At 54.1% G+C, this 18,320-nt stretch overlaps 1 protein-coding gene across 4 annotated transcripts; it reads right to left on the reverse strand.

Moving 5' to 3' along the window:
• Positions 1–382: 382 nt before the first annotated feature.
• PNPLA3 (patatin like phospholipase domain containing 3) lies at positions 383–15,977 on the reverse strand. 4 transcript variants are annotated; one of them, XM_041754351.1, is made up of 10 exons: positions 15,651–15,786; positions 13,320–13,426; positions 12,987–13,219; positions 11,987–12,052; positions 8,784–8,993; positions 7,908–7,968; positions 6,104–6,319; positions 4,762–4,894; positions 3,765–3,869; positions 383–2,803 (listed from the first exon to the last, which is right to left on the reverse strand). In XM_041754351.1, exons 2-10 carry the CDS (start codon positions 13,360–13,362, stop codon positions 2,713–2,715), a joined length of 1,158 nt encoding a protein of 385 aa, XP_041610285.1. In that variant the 5' UTR covers positions 13,363–13,426; positions 15,651–15,786; the 3' UTR covers positions 383–2,712. The 4 variants fall into 4 exon arrangements, with proteins under 4 accessions (XP_041610285.1, XP_041610282.1, XP_041610283.1 ...); XM_041754348.1 differs by having other exon boundaries at positions 12,987–13,426; positions 15,651–15,977; XM_041754349.1 differs by lacking the exon at positions 13,320–13,426 and having other exon boundaries at positions 15,651–15,974.
• Between the last annotated feature and the right edge of the window lie 2,343 nt (positions 15,978–18,320).

The raw sequence follows: 18,320 nt of genomic DNA on the forward strand, positions 1-18,320 counted from the left end.
TATGTCGAGGTGCTTGGTAATGCCAAGGAATAGCCAGGTGGAGGTGGCCAGGTGGGCTCGCCCCTCACCTGAGCTAGAGAATGGGGCTCCTCAGAGTGAACTCTTCCCCCCCACCCCCACCCCCCGGAACAACTGTGAACTCTGAGCACAGCAGGCAAGGGGACGAGCCCAGCACTCAGGACAGCGTAGGGTCGCAGAGGAAGGAGAGGGACTCTAGGAGGACGGGGTGCTGATCCAGTGTCCAGGACAGAGCATATGGAGACCACCTGGCTGGAAGGGCCGGCCATAAACCTGGGGGGGGGGGGTGTCATTTGAAGGAACTTGCCTGTGAGGGAAGGGAAAGAAAGGGGGGCTCCTGAGAGAGGACCCAGAAACAAGGGAAAACGTTTTCAAAGTCACATTTATTATGAGTTATTTTCCAATGAAAGTAATAAATATTTACCATAGAAATTTGAAAACCACATACCAACACAACAAATGAACTGTAATTATGGATAATGGGATGATAACAACCACTGTCAGTACTGGGGTGTGTACGTTCTCTGCCTTTCCTCTGTGCACAATACACACCCACAAATTAATTAATAATTTATTTATTTATTTATTAACAAGACGAGGCTCACGCTCAGCACCAAGTTTTGTTATCTGTTCACCAAGTAAAGGCTGTTGCTCCCTGGTCATTACCTAGACTACACAGTTATTATTCCTGACAGTAGAGTGTATTCCAGAGCATAAATGTGCCATATAAAGAAGAGGTTTGTTCGATAAGGTAGTAGGAACCTAAGAATGTTCCAACGCGCCGATCAGATACCTCAGCCGTGCTGGAGAGGTATGGGGTGAGGGTGGGATGGTATTAAGGCACAGGTGGTGGGTGGGGCCTTGGCCATTTCTGAAAGAACACTTATTTGTCTTAGCACACATTTTTCAAAAAGTATAAAACACATGCTCATTGTGAGAAGGTGGAACCAGTTCAAAAAGTAGTAAAAAAAAAAAAAAAAAGCAGTTGCATGTAATCCCATGAGCTGTTAAAATAATTCCTTCTTTCTACCAGTCACAGAACTAGCATGTGTATATGGTCTACAGAAAGGTGGCAGTTATTGTCAAATACTGGTGAAGCGTGCTCGGATCTGCTGCAGCCCATGCTGCACATCCAATGGAAGACAGTTGATCAGGGGAACTCGAGAATCAGGGGCTCAGGGGCAGGTGTGAGGGAGGGCTCTGAGGAGCCCGGGGGCGTGGGTGGGGTGTCAGGCCTGGCCTCCCCGACCCCTAGGCCAGCTCAGCAAGGACCAGTACCTTGTTCTGGGGCTTTAAGCAGCTGGGAGAGCCTACCTTTCGCCAGCTCTTGTCTCCTTTAGGAGGCGAGTGCTACCAGAACAGGAGCCTCGTCAGTACTCCCATCCCGGAGACACAAGGACCCTGCGAGGAGCCACAAAGGGGGGGGCTCTGTGCCCTGGGCAGTGGCCCGGTATGTTCACAAGGAGCCTGCCTCTAGGAGCCCACAATCTCATGGCAGCTCAAGGGAAGGAGCTCACATAGAGGCTGCCCCTAGAACCACATTCTTTTTTCGAGGACACGTCTTTATAACAAAGTGCTTTGTCTGAACTTTCTGGTTCTTCAACTACCAACGTCCTTGCACAGTGTAGGTGAGAGCTACAGCTTCCTGTGCCAACGTGGAGGATTTTGAGCTTATCGCTCTTTCTTTCTTGCTACACGCAAATGCATGATTATATTTCACCTGGAGTCACATTACTCTGTGTTTGCCAACAAATCACACCTAGGGAGAAGGTAGGTCCCCGTCTCTTGCTTATCTCCATTAAGGCTCTGGGAGTTCAGAAGTGGGCAGGGGATGTTGAGAAAAAAGGTGCGCAGGACCCAAGCCCTTCTGTTGTGCTGGGCAACTGCCTGGGATCCTGGGATGCCAGCCTGTGCACTGGATTTTTTTTTTTTATAAGGCTTATTAACACCTTCCTGATTCACATGACATAAAATGCAACAAACAATAAGATTCCTTTATATTCTATACAAAACTCTATCAAATATTTAAGCTAGGTCAGAAAAGTGTTCCCAAATAAGTTAGCATCTTTTAACGGCCCATGACCCTCAGTGGCCCCCCTTGGACAAGGCTGCCACCTGCCTCGGCTACACTATTTCCCATATGGGGAAATGGGATCACATTACTCTTCCTTCCAAACCCCAACACTGCACGGAGGGCAGCCCACCCGCCGGCCACAAGCCTCCCCCCAAACCACACACACACCCCTGAACCCTCACAACACTTGCTATTCTAGAAACTTCGTACCCAGAGAACTGCAGGACGACTGGCCATGCCCCTCCACGCTGGCCTTCCTACTGCCACTTCCCAGCCAACTAAGTTAACATACCCAGAAGCTTAACTATTAAACTTCCTTATGCTCCAGACCACCACATGCACCAAAAGTAGCTTCCTAGCTTTTCGTAAAAATAACAGATTGCCCTTTGGTTTCAGTGAACTATAAACTGAGCCAGAGGCAGAACAGCAGGACATTAAGTGCCAGCACAGACGCTCCTGCAGAAAGATCAGAAAGCACCTCTGAAAGAATGTCCCAGACTCGTCTCCTCAAATGACTCCGAAACGCTTCTGCACCAGAGGATTGCGGGGAAGGAGGAGTCCCTCCCAACTCCAACCTGGAAAAGCCAGGCCAGGCAGGAGGATGGGCTTGCCCAGCCGCCTTAGCTCCGGCACCTACTGGACAGCCAGGAGGGTAGCAGTGCCTTTATGTTCTTCAGGGAAGGCTGCGGGCTGCTTGCCGGTGTCTGGGATCTGAAACAAAAGGAATACTGACTCAGCCGCTGTCCTGCTGCCCTGAGGTCTTCCATCTCAGCAAGGATGGATGGACACCACCAGCCCACCCTGAGTGCGCCATCATGCACACTCCGTGCACTGCACGGTGGTGGTGTCCAAAGCCACAGCGTCCTCCCTCCTCCTGGGCATCCAGAGGGTCACCATCCTGGATTCTAAGCTGGTAGCCCTCCAGCCCCCCGGGCCCCTCCCACTGGGCATCCCAGTGGAGTCCATCAGTTTCCTCCACATAGACCAGCTTGCCCACCAGCCTGCACCACCATCCCCAGGCTTCCTCCTTCTGACCAGCTGCCCTGCTCCCTCAGAATCCAGGCAGACCCCAGGGCTTGCACCTGGCACCTCCTTCTGGCCCTAGAGCCTATGAACACTTCAGGCCCACAGGTTCCAGTGAGGCCGGCCCTCCTCATCCCTGCCTGGACCAGTACAGCTGCCCTCTGGCTGGTGAACCTGCTGCCCGAGGGCCCGGTGATGAGACCTCCTTCCCGTGGCCACTACAGTCATTGCCCAGTGGAAACCAGACCCTTCCACTCCCCTACTTTACAGCTCTTCGTGTCTGCCAATAGCACTGAGATCTCCTCTCCTGAGTGCCCACCATGTCTCCAGTACCATGCCAGGGGCTGCCAAAAGCCTGACCGAGATCCAGGGAAGAAATGAAGGTCACCCTCAGGGAACACATAAGACCACCAAGGCTCACGATTTCCAGGATTAGACCCAACCCTTGTAGCTGGAACAAGGCCTTTCTTGCTCTGAATCCGTTTTCAGAACTCAGAAGTAGCAGCATCCCTGAGGCCATGTTAGCAACCAAGGATGCTGGGTTCCACCCCCAGGGCTCCCCCAAGACTGATTGAGCAAGTCTGAGCCCCGATGAGAATCTGCATAAATAGACACCCCCAGCCCACACACCCACGGCCAGATCACTGACCTGGACATGGAGAACAGCTGTGTCATCACCCGAGAACACATACTCAAGGTGAGCCACTGCAGCCACCGGATGTCCTCAGACCTATCTGGAAACCATGTCACCAGTCTGCAGGAATAAGAAAAAGAGACACAGGTTATCAGCGTGAAAACAAGCCAACACACACACACACAAACTAAAGAAAAGGCAGGCATCTGACATCCATGCCCTTTGTCCAGGTAAACCGCCAGAGTCCCATCTAATCCTAATCTGATCAATCCCAGGAGGTGGGTCGGGCGCATTATACCAAAGACAAACCTACCTAAAAGCCCTAAAGCAGTTAGGTCACTGGGCTGCGGGAAGCTCCAGGGATATGCGTGGAAATAAGAGGGGAAGGGCTTGGGCTTAGTTTTCCAGGCTTCTCCATGTGGCAAGGTGCCCACTGAAGCCGATGCAGAGAATCTGGGAGTCAAGGTAGCACGTCCCCCGACCCCAGCCTTGCACACTCCCCCACCCCACACACAAGAGGCCCCCCATGGCGAGCCCTGTAAATGCCTGACCAGACCTCTCCCCGGGGCAGGGGTGTCTGGGAGTAGGTGATCAATTTGGTAGAGGGGAGGGGATCTGGACAGGAGAACCGAGCCGGATTCTGAGGGATGGCTTGGCCTCTAAAAGATGGACCAAAGGCCATGCTGATCCACTCGCTAAAAAGACTGTAAACGCCACTGTAAATCTAAAGGAAGCAGAGGTTAAACAAATAGCCAGGATCCAAGCGGTGCCTCACGTCCTCCTGGCGCGCTGCGACCCGGTGTGCTGCGAATAAACTCCCAGGCTGGAAGTGTAAACCTCCAAGAAGCGGCAAGAAGGGACAGCATGGAGAAGAGAGGCTGAGAAGGGTCTCCAGGGGGCACTGTCGCGCCCCACAAGGAGCCAGGCCACAGGTTAAGGCCCTCATGTGGGTTCCCTCTACCTCCAGCCAACGACGTGGGAGGAAAGCGCAAAAGCCACGTAAAATGCCCACCTCTGGACCATGGCGATAGCAGACTCCACGGGCAGCGTACAGGGCAGCATCATATAGGACACGACCTTAACTGGTAGGAAGTTGTAAATCTTGCTCATGTATCCACGTTGGATTTTAATTGCTTTACTCAGATCTGAAAAATACAATTTGGAGGTGTCTGTCTCCCAGCAGTGTAAGAGCCAAACCGCCTGGCCCAGGTGGTGCTTGGAATTTCTATGAAATACTCAGATCCTGGCATCCGGAGAATCCGAAGCGCTCCCCAAGGAGGTCCCATGAGTATGCCCAGGACAGGCCTCGGACAGCCCCCAGCATACAGGCTTCTCAGTGCATAGCTCGCTCTCTCTTTTTAAAATCTATTTTTCATTTTCATTTAAATTCAACAAATTAACATATAATGTATTACTGGTTTCAGCGGTAGACGTCAGTGAGGCATCGATCTTATATGACACCCAGTGCTCATTCCACCACATGCGTCCTAATGCCTGACACCCAGTTACCCCGTCCCCTCACCCCCCTCCCCTCCAGCGACCCTGAGTTTGTTTCCTATGATTAAGAGTCTCTTATGGTTTGTCTCCCTCTCTGATTTCATCTTGTTTTATTTTTTCTTTTCTTGAACGACTCTCTTTTCAAGAACTATCTTTGGAGGGCTACACAAACTTCTCAAAATACCCCATCGACTTCTGAGCTTTTCCCGGAACCTTCAGCTGGACCCTGTCTCCTTCTGCCCAGAACCCTCTGGCCTGTTAGCTCCCTTTTGTAATGACCTCCTGACACCTCAGATCACATTAGCCCCAACAGCTGCCGGTTCATGCCCTGGTGCATGGGATGATGTCCCGCTACCCTCTGAATTTCTCCAAATGACCAACTGGAAGCTGGTTTGTACACTCCCATCCACCTAATAATCAAGTAATCAAGTCACGTAATCAAGCACATCCCCACTCCATGGAGATTCAAAATTGCAGGTTTGGAGGCAGGGAGAAATCAGGGAAAGGGGGCTCCCCAAGAAAGAAGGCTTAGGGATGGGTGGACAGGCAGAGAGCGTTCTGGAAGAACGGGCCCACCCCTGTGGCCCCTGCAATCCTGTGTGCCCAGTTCACTTAAAACAGGCTCAGCTGGAGTCTGCTCTCCTCTGGCCGTGACCCTTTGGGAAGGGAGATGGAGCAAGGGTCTGTGCCAGAAGCAGGGCCCCAGCAGGCCCCATCTCCCACATGCAGGATTACCTTCCTCCACAACCCAGAGAATAAAGCCCCTTCAGTCTCTCTCTCTCTCTCTCTCTCTCTCTCTCTCTCTCTGTCACAGGAAACCATATCCTCAGCCTTCCGCGCCCCTGGGGAGTCAGCACCTCCAAGGAGCTTGGGCGACAGGGTCTCCAGGATGCCCTCATTCCAGGGCAGGATGCTGAGGCGCAGGTGGTCCAGCAGCTCGTCTGGCTCGGGCTTCGTCCCGCCGGCAGCCACCCTCGGGGGAGCTTCCGGGCTCCCGGGTTCCCAGGCCACTTTAAGATTCTTCATCTCGTCCGAGGATAGATTCAGGCACGGCTGGAGCCTGTTGCAGATCCCTGCCAAGGACACGGGAAACCAACCACCAGCTCAGTGTGGGCAGCAGGGGGCACGACGCACGCACCCACCCAGCAACGACAGGGGCACAGGCAACCGCTGGGGAAGCCACGGGCCTGTGGGCGAAGTAGGAGGCAGGCATCCATGAGGCCGGGCGTTCAGGCTTTTGTAACAGAAGGAGGTGTGGGGCTTTGAAGCCAAAGAGAGACGGGAGTTTGGCTCCGGCTCCACCCCTCCCTAGCTGTCTGGGCTCCACGGCCACATGGGGATTCGTGCAGGTGAAAGATAAGAATTATAATGGATTTATAATAACTAAAGCACTGGTTAAGCCCACGTTCCAGGCCGCTTCGTCACCTCAGCTGAGAAATCAGAGGCACAGAATAGGTTAGGAGATTCACCCAAAGCCACATAGCCAGGAAGCTGAAGAGTGGGATTCGAACCCAGGTCCAACATTACAGAGGACACCCTTTCGCTGTGTGGCATTGGAAGCAGTGCTAGGTGTGGGAGTTTGTGCAGACCCTGCCTTAGATGCTGGGGCTCAGTAGCTAATCCCAGTCAGTGGCTCCTGCTCTCGTAGAATTGGCACGCTGGGTTGGGCAGGGGGTGGCTCCCTCGGGCTCCCAACCTCTGAGTAAAATGACCAAGGGCTGGGGGTGCCTGGGTGGCTCAGCAGTTGAGCATCTGCCTTCGGCTCAGGGTGTGATCCCGGGATCCAGGATGGAGTCCCCCATGGGCTCCCCACAGGGAGTCTGCTTCTCTCTCTGCCTGTGTCTCTGCCTCTCTCTGTGTGTCTCTCATGAATAAATAAAATCTTTAAAAAAAAATAGAAACTGACTTCTAGCATTGAAGACAAGCAGTTCCAAATACATCTAATATTGCAAGAGCCCAAGTCCCACTGCCCAGACCAGCCGGATGACTCCCAAGGCAGGAACCTGCCCCAGAAAGGAACAGCTGGGCTCACAGGTGTGACCTGCACCTGGTTGGAGGCAAGTATTCTGATTGCTCCACCTGGGGCCTGGGGGCAGAAACCCTGCTTAACTTCCTCTGTTTATCTAAATGTTCAAAACAGTTCACACAGGAAAAAAGAAAACAAAACACAACAGACAGAACTGCCTTGACAGGCAGGTGGCCCTGCAGGAGAGGGTTCCTGTGTCCCTGAGTCTCGCCCCAGCTCCAGCCCTCAGTGAGCAGCATGGGGGCCCTGGCTCACCTCCGCCTCCCCGCCTCCCCGGCTATGAAATGGGACAAAGACTTCCTATCTCACAGGGCCAATGAGTCGGCTGAGAAGAGGCTAAGGGAAGACACTGGGCATGGAGTTTCTAACATCAACCTCCAGTTACTGATGCTAACGAAAAGCTTATTAAAAGGACACATCTGGGGGCACCCGGGTGGCTCAGTGGTTGAGCGTCTGCCTTCGGCTCAGAGTGTGATCCCGGGGTCCCGGGATTGAGTCCTGCATCGGGTTCCTGGCATGGGTCCTGCTTCTCCCTCTGCCTGTGTCTCTGCCTCTCTCTCTGTGTCTCTCATGAATAAATAAATAAAATCTTAAAAAAAAAAGGCCACGTCTGCCCCCACCTCACCCATACATACCGTTCTCTTCCAAGAACCTGAAGGCGTCTAAGTACCCTCGAAGGCAAATCTCTCCAAGCACCTGGCGACAAATCAAGTAAGGGTGACTGCAAGGGGAGCCATTCTGAAGGCAACAGAGAACCCTCCCCACTGAGCTGCTCCCCCCGGCCCCGCACAGCCACAGCGAGGCTGGACACAGGGCTCCACTTTCACACAGGACTAGGCTCCAATGACATCCCCTCCACGGAGCCTCTGCTGGCAGCCCAGGCATGCCAGGCACTGCTGTCTCTGGGCTCCCTTGGTCCCTGAAGGAGCCTCCACCCTAACAAATGCAAGAGCCTGTTCCCGTTGTCCCAGGACAATTAAGAGTGGCCTCCTCTACTGTCTGTACACACACTACACATGCAAACCAATTTACAGCCTCCGCCCCCTCTCCTGGAGCAGCACATGCTCCTGGGGTACAGTGTACACAACGCCTTCTTTCTCCCCGGAGAATCCTGAGTGTACACAGTTGACACATTTTCTTTATATCAGGGAGATAAGACCTCCTACAACAACACTCAAGAAAGATTAAACCACCAAATGCAGTGTGGTTCTTGACTATGCTTGCAAATAAGAATCATCAGGATAACGCAAAAAAAAAAAAAAATCCCACCGTCCAGGCTATACCCCAACTACTTGAATCCTAGCCTCCTGGATGTGGGGTCTGAGCTGCAGGGCTGTTTAAATCTTCCCAGGTGATTCCAGTGGTCAGAGTGGGGCAGCACTGAGCTTCCAGAGCCAGAAACTCTTCTGTGAGTTCCTGTTCAGTGAGGAGGATCTGCTTCTGTTTGTGGAAAGAACTGGCAAACAGGGAAGCAAAGAGCTGTGCCCTCGAACACACAGCCCCCAACTCACCTTGAGATCTGGAGGGAAAAGCGCTCGCATGAGTAGGTACGCATTCTCTGAGCAGAGGCGCAGATTGAGCTTGGTTAAGTCCACCTGAAGAAAGTTCGTGGACTTGACTTTAGGGCAGATGTCATACTCTCCATAGAAGGGGGACACGGTGATGGTCGTTTTGGCATCAAAGAAGGGGACATTGTCACTTGCTCCTCCGTCCATGTATCGCTTTCACAGGAAGGAAAAAAAAGGACATAGTGTTACAAGCTCTGGGCTGTCTTTTGTGGGTTTTTTGTTTGTTTTTGTTTTTTAAGATCAGGGGTAGAGGCTTCTTAGAGACACAGGCTGGTACTGCGGGAAGACAAGGCTCTGGAACCACTCTTTCAACCAATCCTTACTGAGCATTTCTCTGCCAGCCCAGGCTCTGGGCAGGCACTCAGTTTGCTATATACTGTTGTGGAGTTTGTGCACCGCACAAGAGGTGCCTGGTCAAGAGGCAGACAGAGGTGAAGCCCAGCCTGTGTTGTGGTGGCCAAGTCTGAAGCCCAGGTGTGGCTTCACCTACAGGTATGCCCGGGTAATCTGCCTGAAGGGGGCCGTATGGAGCAGGGGCTCTGTGTGCAATGGGGACAGAGTCCCCTAAAAGAGGCAGAACGTTCAATTCCAGACCCCACGCCTTTGCTGCTTGGAAATCAGAACCAGCACCTTGAAGAGCTTTGGAGACTTCAATGGCAGTGAACCCGGGGCCAAGGCAGCCCTTGGAAAACACCTTCTGAATCCACAACCTGATTGCATTTGGGATCAGCTATGGTGAGCATGTTTTCCTGCATCCGTGTGCTTTGACACCCTTAGGCCGGCCCAGGCAGGCTGGGGTACGACTTGGACCAAGTCTGCACCGATCAAAGCAATGTCTGGAATGATCCCCAAATCTGAGGCCACCCCAGCCCAGCTGCCGGCACCCACAGACGAAGGCCTTCAAATAGCACAGCCGGTCCTTCCTGGGACCTAAAACGAGTCCAGAGGATAAGCACCCACGCTCAGCCACGCCTTTGCCATCCAGAGATTCTTGCCTCGAGTCCACAAAAATGATCGGGGGTGCACACAGCGGTATTTTCAAAATGGGAGCCCCACAATTTCCATGGAGGACGTAGGAAAGCCTCATGGGCAGGTTGGGACAAGGAAGCGAAGGTCTGGAACCTTAGGGAACCCTAAAGGAGGGCGGAAGCAGGCTGCCAGTTTCTCAAAGGGAATCCTCGGGTCCGATGTGCCCCATCACATGGACCTTTCCCTTCCCCTCTGAACTCTCCTATAGTAAGGCTCTGAGTTGGGAATCCCTGGGTGGCTCAGTGGTTTAGCACGTGCCTTCGGCCGGGGGTGTGATCCTGGAGTCCTGGGATCGAGTCCCACGCTGGGCTCCCTGCATGGAGCCTGCTTCTCCCTCTGCCTGTGTCTCTGCCTCTCTCTCTGTCTCTGCGTGTGTCTCTCATGAATAAATAAATAAATCTTAAAAAAAAAAAAAAAGAAGGGCTCTGAGTCTGCTCAGTGGAATCCCAAGTAGCTCTTCTGGTTTTCTGTGGGTTTCGCTGGAGTGTGCTGCATGCACCACCCGCACCCCGAGGGCTGGGCAGTCCTGGCCAAGTGACAAGACAGTAGCAACTCTGTGGGTGGTGAAACAGCCCCCTTCCTGCAGGCTCACTCACGCCAGCCTCTGTGCCGAGCACCTCACGGCCCTTGCTCGCGTGATCCTCACGACACCTCTGTGCTGCCGCACTGTGCTTAACCCTCGTTTTGCAAACCGATCTCAGAGGGGTTACGGAATGTGTCCAAAGCAGTCCGGCTACCAGGTGCCAGAGGAGGGATTCTGTCCAGGTCGGTCTGCCAGGCAGGGGCCGTGGCCATCTGGGGTGACCCCTGCACCGCTCCAGGCCTGTTTTCTCATCCAGAAGCGGGGACCACGTGTCTGTCATGGGGCTGCTCCAGGGCACGAGTGAGGCTAGATGGGACATGCCTCTGCCTCCGCTCTGCAGCCTGCGGAAGGTCTGCTCTGGGACACTGGGATGTTGTGTGTTCTCTCTCAAGGAGAGATTTCTTTCTTTTTTTTTTTTTTTTAAAGATTTTTTTTAAATTTTTATTTATTTATGATAGTCACACACAGAGAGAGAGAGAGAGAGAGAGAGAGAATGGGAGGGGGCAGAGACACAGTCAGAGGGAGAAGCAGAGAGGGAAAAGCAGGCTCCATGCACCAGGAGCCCGACGTGGGACTCGATCCCAGGTCTCCAGGATCATGCCCTGGGCCGAAGGCAGGCGCCAAACCGCTGCGCCACCCAGGGATCCCTCAAGGGGAGATTTCTTAGCTTGACACCACTGACTAGTTTAGAGACCGGTGATTCTTTGTTGAGAGGGCTGGCCCCGTGCACGCAGGATGTCAGAAGCACTTCCCCAGTTGTGGCAACCCTCTCTCTAGACCTTGTCCCGGGGGCGGAGGGTGGGGAAGAATCAGCCCAGGGTGGGATGCCTGCGGGGCTCAGTGGTTGAGCGGCTGCCTTCGGCTCAGGGTCCTGGGATCGAGTCTCCTATTGGGGTCCCCTCAGGGAGCCTGCTTCTCCCTCTGCCTCTGTCTCTGCCTCTCTCTCTGTCTCTCATAAAAAAATAAATAAAACCTAAAAAAGAAGAAGAAGAAGAAGAAGAAGAATCATCACCCTGGGGAGATCACCCTGGCCCTAGAAGGAAGCTCCAATAGCCTGGCATCACCCAGCACCTGGTCCAAAGCCTGCAGAACAGACACTTTGCCTCGTGTTTCTCCATCCCAGGCAGGGCTCAGCAGTCGGCCAAAACACATCATTTGTGGAATGGAACCAAATCGAAGCCAGATCAGCAGCTTCTGACTTTGCATGGGCTGCAAAGGGCAAAGTCAGACCCAGAGTGGGCTGCATTCCCACATCCCCTGAGAATAAAGCTCTATCTTAAGCAAGTCACAGACTCATAAGCATCTCCGACTTTAACCAGGCCAGCCAGGCCTCTCTCGGGTGCTCAGGTGAAGATTAAGCGAATCAGCTTACCTTCCAGATATCGAGGTAATTAATTCTACATGAAGCTGGTTGTGCTGCCCGGGCAGCCTAGAAGGGGGCTAGCTGGGGAACCTCTGTGTGAAAGGCATTTGGGGACGCACCCCAGGGTGCCAGCAGGCAGGAGCTGCGCAGACAGTTTAAAAGCAGACTCACCACGCCTCTGAAGGAAGGAGGGATTATGCCACTGAAGAAAGGGATGAAGCTGGAACAGAGCAAGGCCTGCAAGACAAAAAGAAGTGAAACCACGGCCCCAACTGCCTGCCTTCTGCTCCCCTGGGGGCCCACATAAGCCTTCTTCAGATAAACAGAGCAACGGGCTGAAATGGTCTTTGCAAAGGGTGTGCTTTTATAAACGAGCTGAACAAATGACAAAGCAACCTACACACTTCTATTTCAGGCCTAAGTAGAAGCTCCTAATGACACTGTCTGTGGACATCAACTTCCGGTCCCTCTCCCCACGACAGCTGCACTGGGCACTGGCTGACTGGGAAGACACCAGACCAGGGCTCTGCAAAGGCTGACCTTCTTTAGAATTACCTGGAAAGCCTGTGGACCACAGACTCCATGACCCACCCCAGGACTCTGATGCAGCAGGCTGGAGGGGCCTGAGAGCCCGGAGGCAGGGCAAGCGTCCAGGTCCGGCTGATGCTGGGGGTCCCAGCAGCACATTGAGAAGTACCGAGCTGGGGGGCTGGTGGTGAGGGAGGGGGCAGGAAGCAGGACTGGCCTACTGAGAAAACCTTCCCCTGCAGGAATGAACCAGAACTGGCTATCTAGAAAAAGCTTTTGGAAACAAGGTCAGATAGAGAGGTTGACCCTGGCTGCTGAGATGCTACTGGTTATTCGTGCCAGGAATATACATCGTGGGAGGAGGGACACACGTGGGACAGGGGCTCTGGCGGAGGGGGTCATGAGCCAAGTCTTGAAAGATGGGAGAGTAGTAGTATCTGAAACTGAAACCTATACGCTGTAGACCACCAACCATCGGATGCACACAGAGCTCACGTCACTGTGGTGCAGGAAGCAAACCTGGGAAACCAGGGTCTTTTGCATCTTAAGACACAAGGCAGGTGGCCTACGGCAGCCCTCTCTGTGTTACTTCCAAGACGAAATAGCGTTTATTTGGCAATGCCCAGATAAGCAGACTGCTTACATCCACAACTTCCTCTTTGGACTGAAACTCAGACACCAGCACATTTTCCCCATCGGACACTCTGGTGAGTGATATGCATGTTTTGCCAGAGATGAGCAAGTGGACGTTGTCTGGGAGATGTCTCTGAAGGCTTTCTTGGAGGTTCCTGCCCAAGCTGAAGTAGGGGTGGAGGATGCCGATGTTCCGGCTCCTGGCCTTCTGGGTTATATCCATGAGGACCTGTATGATGATCTCTGGGGGGGCAAGAGACAGACATACAAAGAACTGTGCCACCCTGGAGATGGCAGCGCTCTGTGGCAAGACCAGATACCAGGTGGCAAGGAGGCGGCCAACCTTCTTCCAAGCCTGCAGTAATGCAGCAGCCACGTGCAGCCATGGAGCCCTTTTGAGTGTGGACACTCCAATCTGAGGTGTGTAGATGACACACCAGAATTCAAAGGCTTCATACAAATAAAATAAAATATCTCATTAATGTTTTATAGATTAGACGTGAAAAATGATAATATTCTGGCCATATTGGGATACATGAAATCAACTTCACTGTGTCTTTCACTTTTTTCAGTGGGAAATATTAAATGACACTCACGGCTACACGGTATTGCTCCCCAACAGCGCCGCTCTAGGTCCCCCCACAGGAACGAGCCTCCCGAGGCCCAGGAGAACCCTCTGTCTCCTCCATCCCCCAGGGCAAGAGGCAGAAACTCCTCATAGTCAGAGCTTTAGCACAAAGGACCTAACACTATAGAAAGCAGAGGATCGGTGCAGGCTGGGCTCAAGGGTGAGTCCCACCTCCACCCCTTGCTAGCCAGTCGACCTCAGAAAGCCACTTCACTGCCCCTCGCCATCTCAGACTGTGCATTTTTAACTTTGGGGATGGAGGGGATTAGATACACTACCATCTGTAAGGTACTCAACCCGGAGGAGGCTCCTAATACAGAACCAGACTCACCCTTAAGCCTCTGACACCAGAACGACCGCGGTCTAATGGGCACAGGCCACATCTGTGCTCCGTGAGGCCTCACTCACTGGCCTGGACCCCTGTGCTTGTTCTGCACTGCCCTGACATGCAGGACCATCGGTCCCAGCCTGAGACCTAGCCCGTCACGAATCCTGAGATGCAGAAGAGGGGACATAAGCCAGCCTGTCCTGGCCCACCTCTGACCTCAACCTAACTCTCCCTACGTGTGTGGCCCCACCGAGCCCAGGCAGAAGAGGGCAAAGTTGCACACAGCTGGAACGTTCCATCAGCCTCTTGTGCAGAGTACTTGGCTTAGAAGCACTCACAGGAACCCTTTCCAAGGTGTAGCCCTAGCGGCTGCTCCTCGGTGGTCCCCAAATGAGACAGGAGTTGAAATCAGGGCTCCTGGAATTTGGGGAGCAGCTCCTGCCCAAACTTCCAGACCCTACTTTCCGAGGACCTGGTGGCTCCTGAGTCTCCCCATGTCCTACAGGGTACAGACCCAGGCTGCACCTGTCCCCTGCCAGTTAGGAACCTCCTCTGTACTGGAGTCAGTGCAGGTTACCTTGACATACAAGAGCTGTCTTTTATCCCTCCCAAAGCCCAGAGCAGACGGACGGGCCATGTGGCCAGCCTAATCCTCCCTAAGGCCACATCTTCTGCCCTTTGCCCCCTTCCTGTCCATGAAGAAGCCAGCCAGGGCCTATCTCCTAATCCCCACCTCCCAGTCAGCCCAGGGTCTGCTCACTGATCCTATCCAATTGCAAGGCTGCACCTACTGGCAGGGGATTTCTGGCCACCAGGAAGAAAGTCATTCCCTGCTGGTGGAGTCCAAGCTGCCAGTCCCCAGTTAGAGCAAAGGGTAAATTGCTAAGGAAGCCAAACAGCGGCTGATGAGGTGCACTCTTCCTGCCTGGGGACCTTTGGGTGCCAACAGGTCCCGTGGCTACTTGTCCCACATCCAGCTCCCTGGACTGGAACCCCAGGGCACACCCAAGTTTGGGCCAGCTGGGCACAGACCCCACATCTTTCCCTCCCAGTGCCACCCACATAGACAGATGTTTAATTAGCACAGGATTTCAAAAGCACAGGAAGGACCTCGTTTCCAGGGGCACTGTACAGGGTGGGGGTGGGTGGAAGGATGGTGTAGGGCATATCCAGGGATCCACCCCAGCCCCTAGGAAGGGTCTAGCGCCCCCCATGCCCCTACACACACACACACACACACACACACACACACACACAAAATCCCCCCTGAAGCCCACCCCCCTCCATGTCGCCTAAGACTCCAGACCAGTGAGACTGCCCAGGAGGACTCAGAAGAGTTGCTCTCTACCTGAAAGGCGGTCCAGCCCCCCCCCCCAGAAGGGGGGAAGGGGTGTCTACAATCCCCCAGACGCCAGAGGGGAAAAGCGCCTGCCCAGGGACACAAGACAATGCCCTCCAGGTCAGATGCCCCCCACGCCCCACCACTCCCGAGCTGACCGGAGGCCGGCGGGGACCAGCTCCATCCACCGTCCTGCTCCCTCCTGCCCGCAGGGTCGGGGTGCGGAGACGCTCGGGGTCGCCCCGCCAGGCGCCCCCCCCCCCCCCCGCCCCGGGCTGGCTGGCGACAGGGAACCCCGGCGGGCGCCGGGCGAGAGGACGCAGCGGAGGGGGCATCTGCCCGGGCGGGCCCCGCCGCGGCCCGGGTCCCCGGGTCGTACCCAGCGGGATCCCGGAGAGCATGGTGACGCAGTGCAGCGCCCCGGCCGAGGAGCCGAACAGCATGCGCGCGTCGTGCACCAGGTGCGGGGCGCGCTCGCTCAGGCAGCGCGTCACCCCGATGTGGTAGAAGCCCAGGAAGCCGCAGCCCGAGAAGGACAGGCTCCAGCCGCGCTCGGGGTCGTACATCGCGGCGGCGCGCCGGGGCCCGGCGGGGCTCGCGGGGCTCGCGGGGCTCGGCCGCTCGGCCGCGCGCAGGGCTGGGCGTGGGGTCGGGTGTGCAGCCGCCCCGCGCCGCTCGGCTCCGCGCGCTCTCCCGCCGGCCTCCGCCCGGGTTCAGGCATTCTCTGCGTGACGTCAGCCGGCGGCCCCGCCCCCTCGGGCCGGCACCCGAGCCGCGGCCGCTCCCCGGGGGCGGGGCCTGCGGTGGGGCGGGCGGGGGGCGGGGCCCGCGGCGGGGTCGGAGGAGAGCGGGGACCTTGCCCCCAGGCGGGGTAGACCAGTCCTCCAGCCCCTGGTGGTGGATGTCCTGGAGGCAGCTCCCTTTCTGTTCCCTGCCAGCTCCTAAGTCTGGGAGAAAGTGGAGCTGGCCCTCTTAGGTCCTTTTTTAATTTTTTTAAAAAGATTTTATTTATCCGTGAGACACGCAGAGAGAGGCAGAGACACGGGCAGAGGAAGAGACACAGGGCCTGATGCAAGACTCGATCCCAGGACCCCGGGATCCTGCCCTGGGCGGAAGGCAAGCGCTCAACCGCTGAGCCACCCAGGCGTCCCCCTCTTAGGTCCTTGATAGCCCCTTTCCACAGGGGAGAGCAAACCTTAAGCAGGCACCAGTGTAAGTAAAATTGAATAGCTTTGCTTAATTTTCCTGCAATTTTTTTTTTTTTGCATGATGGTTTCAATTAGTGGCAAGTGGTAGAGATAGTGACATGAAGTTTCCATTTCAAAGCTTCACTTATTTTTTTTTTCTTAAAGATTTATTTATTTATTTATTTATGATAGACACAGGGCACAGGGAGAGAGAAAGAGAGGCAGAGACACAGGCAGAGGGGAAGCAGGCTCCATGCAGGGAGCCCGATGCGGGACTCGATCCCGGGACTCCAGGATCGCGCCCCGGGCCAAAGGCAGGCATCAAACCGCTGAGCCACCCAGGGATCCCCTCAAAGCTTCACTTATAAGTGAAAATTGGCGGATGTGTGTCTCTCACGAACAAATAAATAATATCTTTTTTTTTTAAAGTAAAATTTGGGAATAACTGGTGTGGGGCCGGGGAAGGGGTGCAGTGCAGGAACACGGGAATTTGGGAGGCTTTAATCATTGCTGGTGCCTGAAGGAAGCAAAGTGCCTAAGCTGCCCCTTGACCTGTGTGCACTGTACAGAGTATTTCCACAGCAGCCCGGGCAAGGAGGTCAAGCGTCTTTCTGTCCAAGGTTACACAAGCCAGAAATCTCAGTCTCCTGGGCCATCCTACTTCCTGTTGATGTGAACAGAGAAACCCCCTCCCTCCTCTGCAGAGGACGGCTAGGGGAGAACAGGGAGTGTGGGCATTGGAATCAGGCCTCCCCCTTTGTGTGCCTCAGTGTTTCATCTGAAAATGACAGTTGCGGTCAGGATTCGAAATGTCATCTGTGCAGCGCCTGGACACATGGGTTGTGCATAACCTCCCCACCCGCAAAGCTTCCCAAGTCCAAGGCCTCCCCTGCTGTGGCTGAGCCTGGGCCTGTAGGGATGGAGAACTGGGAACTAGGCAGGGAATTGCCCCATATGCTCATGTCCAGCTAGGGTCAGACCAGGTGATGTCTGGCCTTCTTATTTCAGCAACCCTGCTGTAAACATGTGTCCTTCTTGTGATCTGCTGATTGATTTCACATTTTTGTGCTCTCTGTTGGTGATATTAATATTCAAAATGGCCCCATGCCTAGTACTGAAGGGCTGTCTAGTGTTCCCAGGGGCAAGGAGGCTGTGTCATGCCTTACAGAAAAAATATCGGTGTTAGATATGCATTATCCAGGCACAAGTTACTGTACTAGTGGCTGCAAGTTCAATGTTAATGTCTTACCAAGATATATCGAGTAAGGTGGGCTTGTAAAATATTTTTAACTTTTAATTTTTTTTAAAGATTTTATTTATTTATTTATTCATGAGACACGCAGACAGAGAGAGAGGCAGAGACACAGGCAGAGGGAGAAGCGGGTTCCCTGTGGGGAGCCTGATGTGGGACTCGATCCCAGGATCCCAGGATCATGCCCTGAGCCGAAGGCAGACGCTCAGCCACTGAGCCACCCAGGCATCCCTTTTTTTATTTTTTAAAACATTTTATTTATTTATTTGAAAGAGAGAGAGAATGAGTGGTAGGGAGCGATAGAGAGAGAAAGAAGCAGACTCCCAACTGAGCAGGAAGCCCGCTGCAGGGCTCGATCCGAGGACCCTGAGATCTGTGACCTGAGCTTAAGTCAGCTTAACCAACTGAGCCACCCAGGCGTCCCTCAAGCAAGGTGTTTTTAAACAGAAAATACACATAACTTGAGGTCATGTATTGATTAGTTGATGAAAGGGCTGTGACTGAAGGCACACGGGAACCTCACTCCGTATTTCCTGTAGGAATAATGATTCAGCGGTCACTCACCGAGCATAATAAACATAATTCTCAGCGGTGGAACCATGTGACTCAC

The sequence above is a fragment of the Vulpes lagopus genome, chromosome 5 (assembly GCF_018345385.1).
Source record: "Vulpes lagopus strain Blue_001 chromosome 5, ASM1834538v1, whole genome shotgun sequence".
NCBI classification, from domain to species: Eukaryota; Metazoa; Chordata; class Mammalia; order Carnivora; family Canidae; genus Vulpes; species Vulpes lagopus.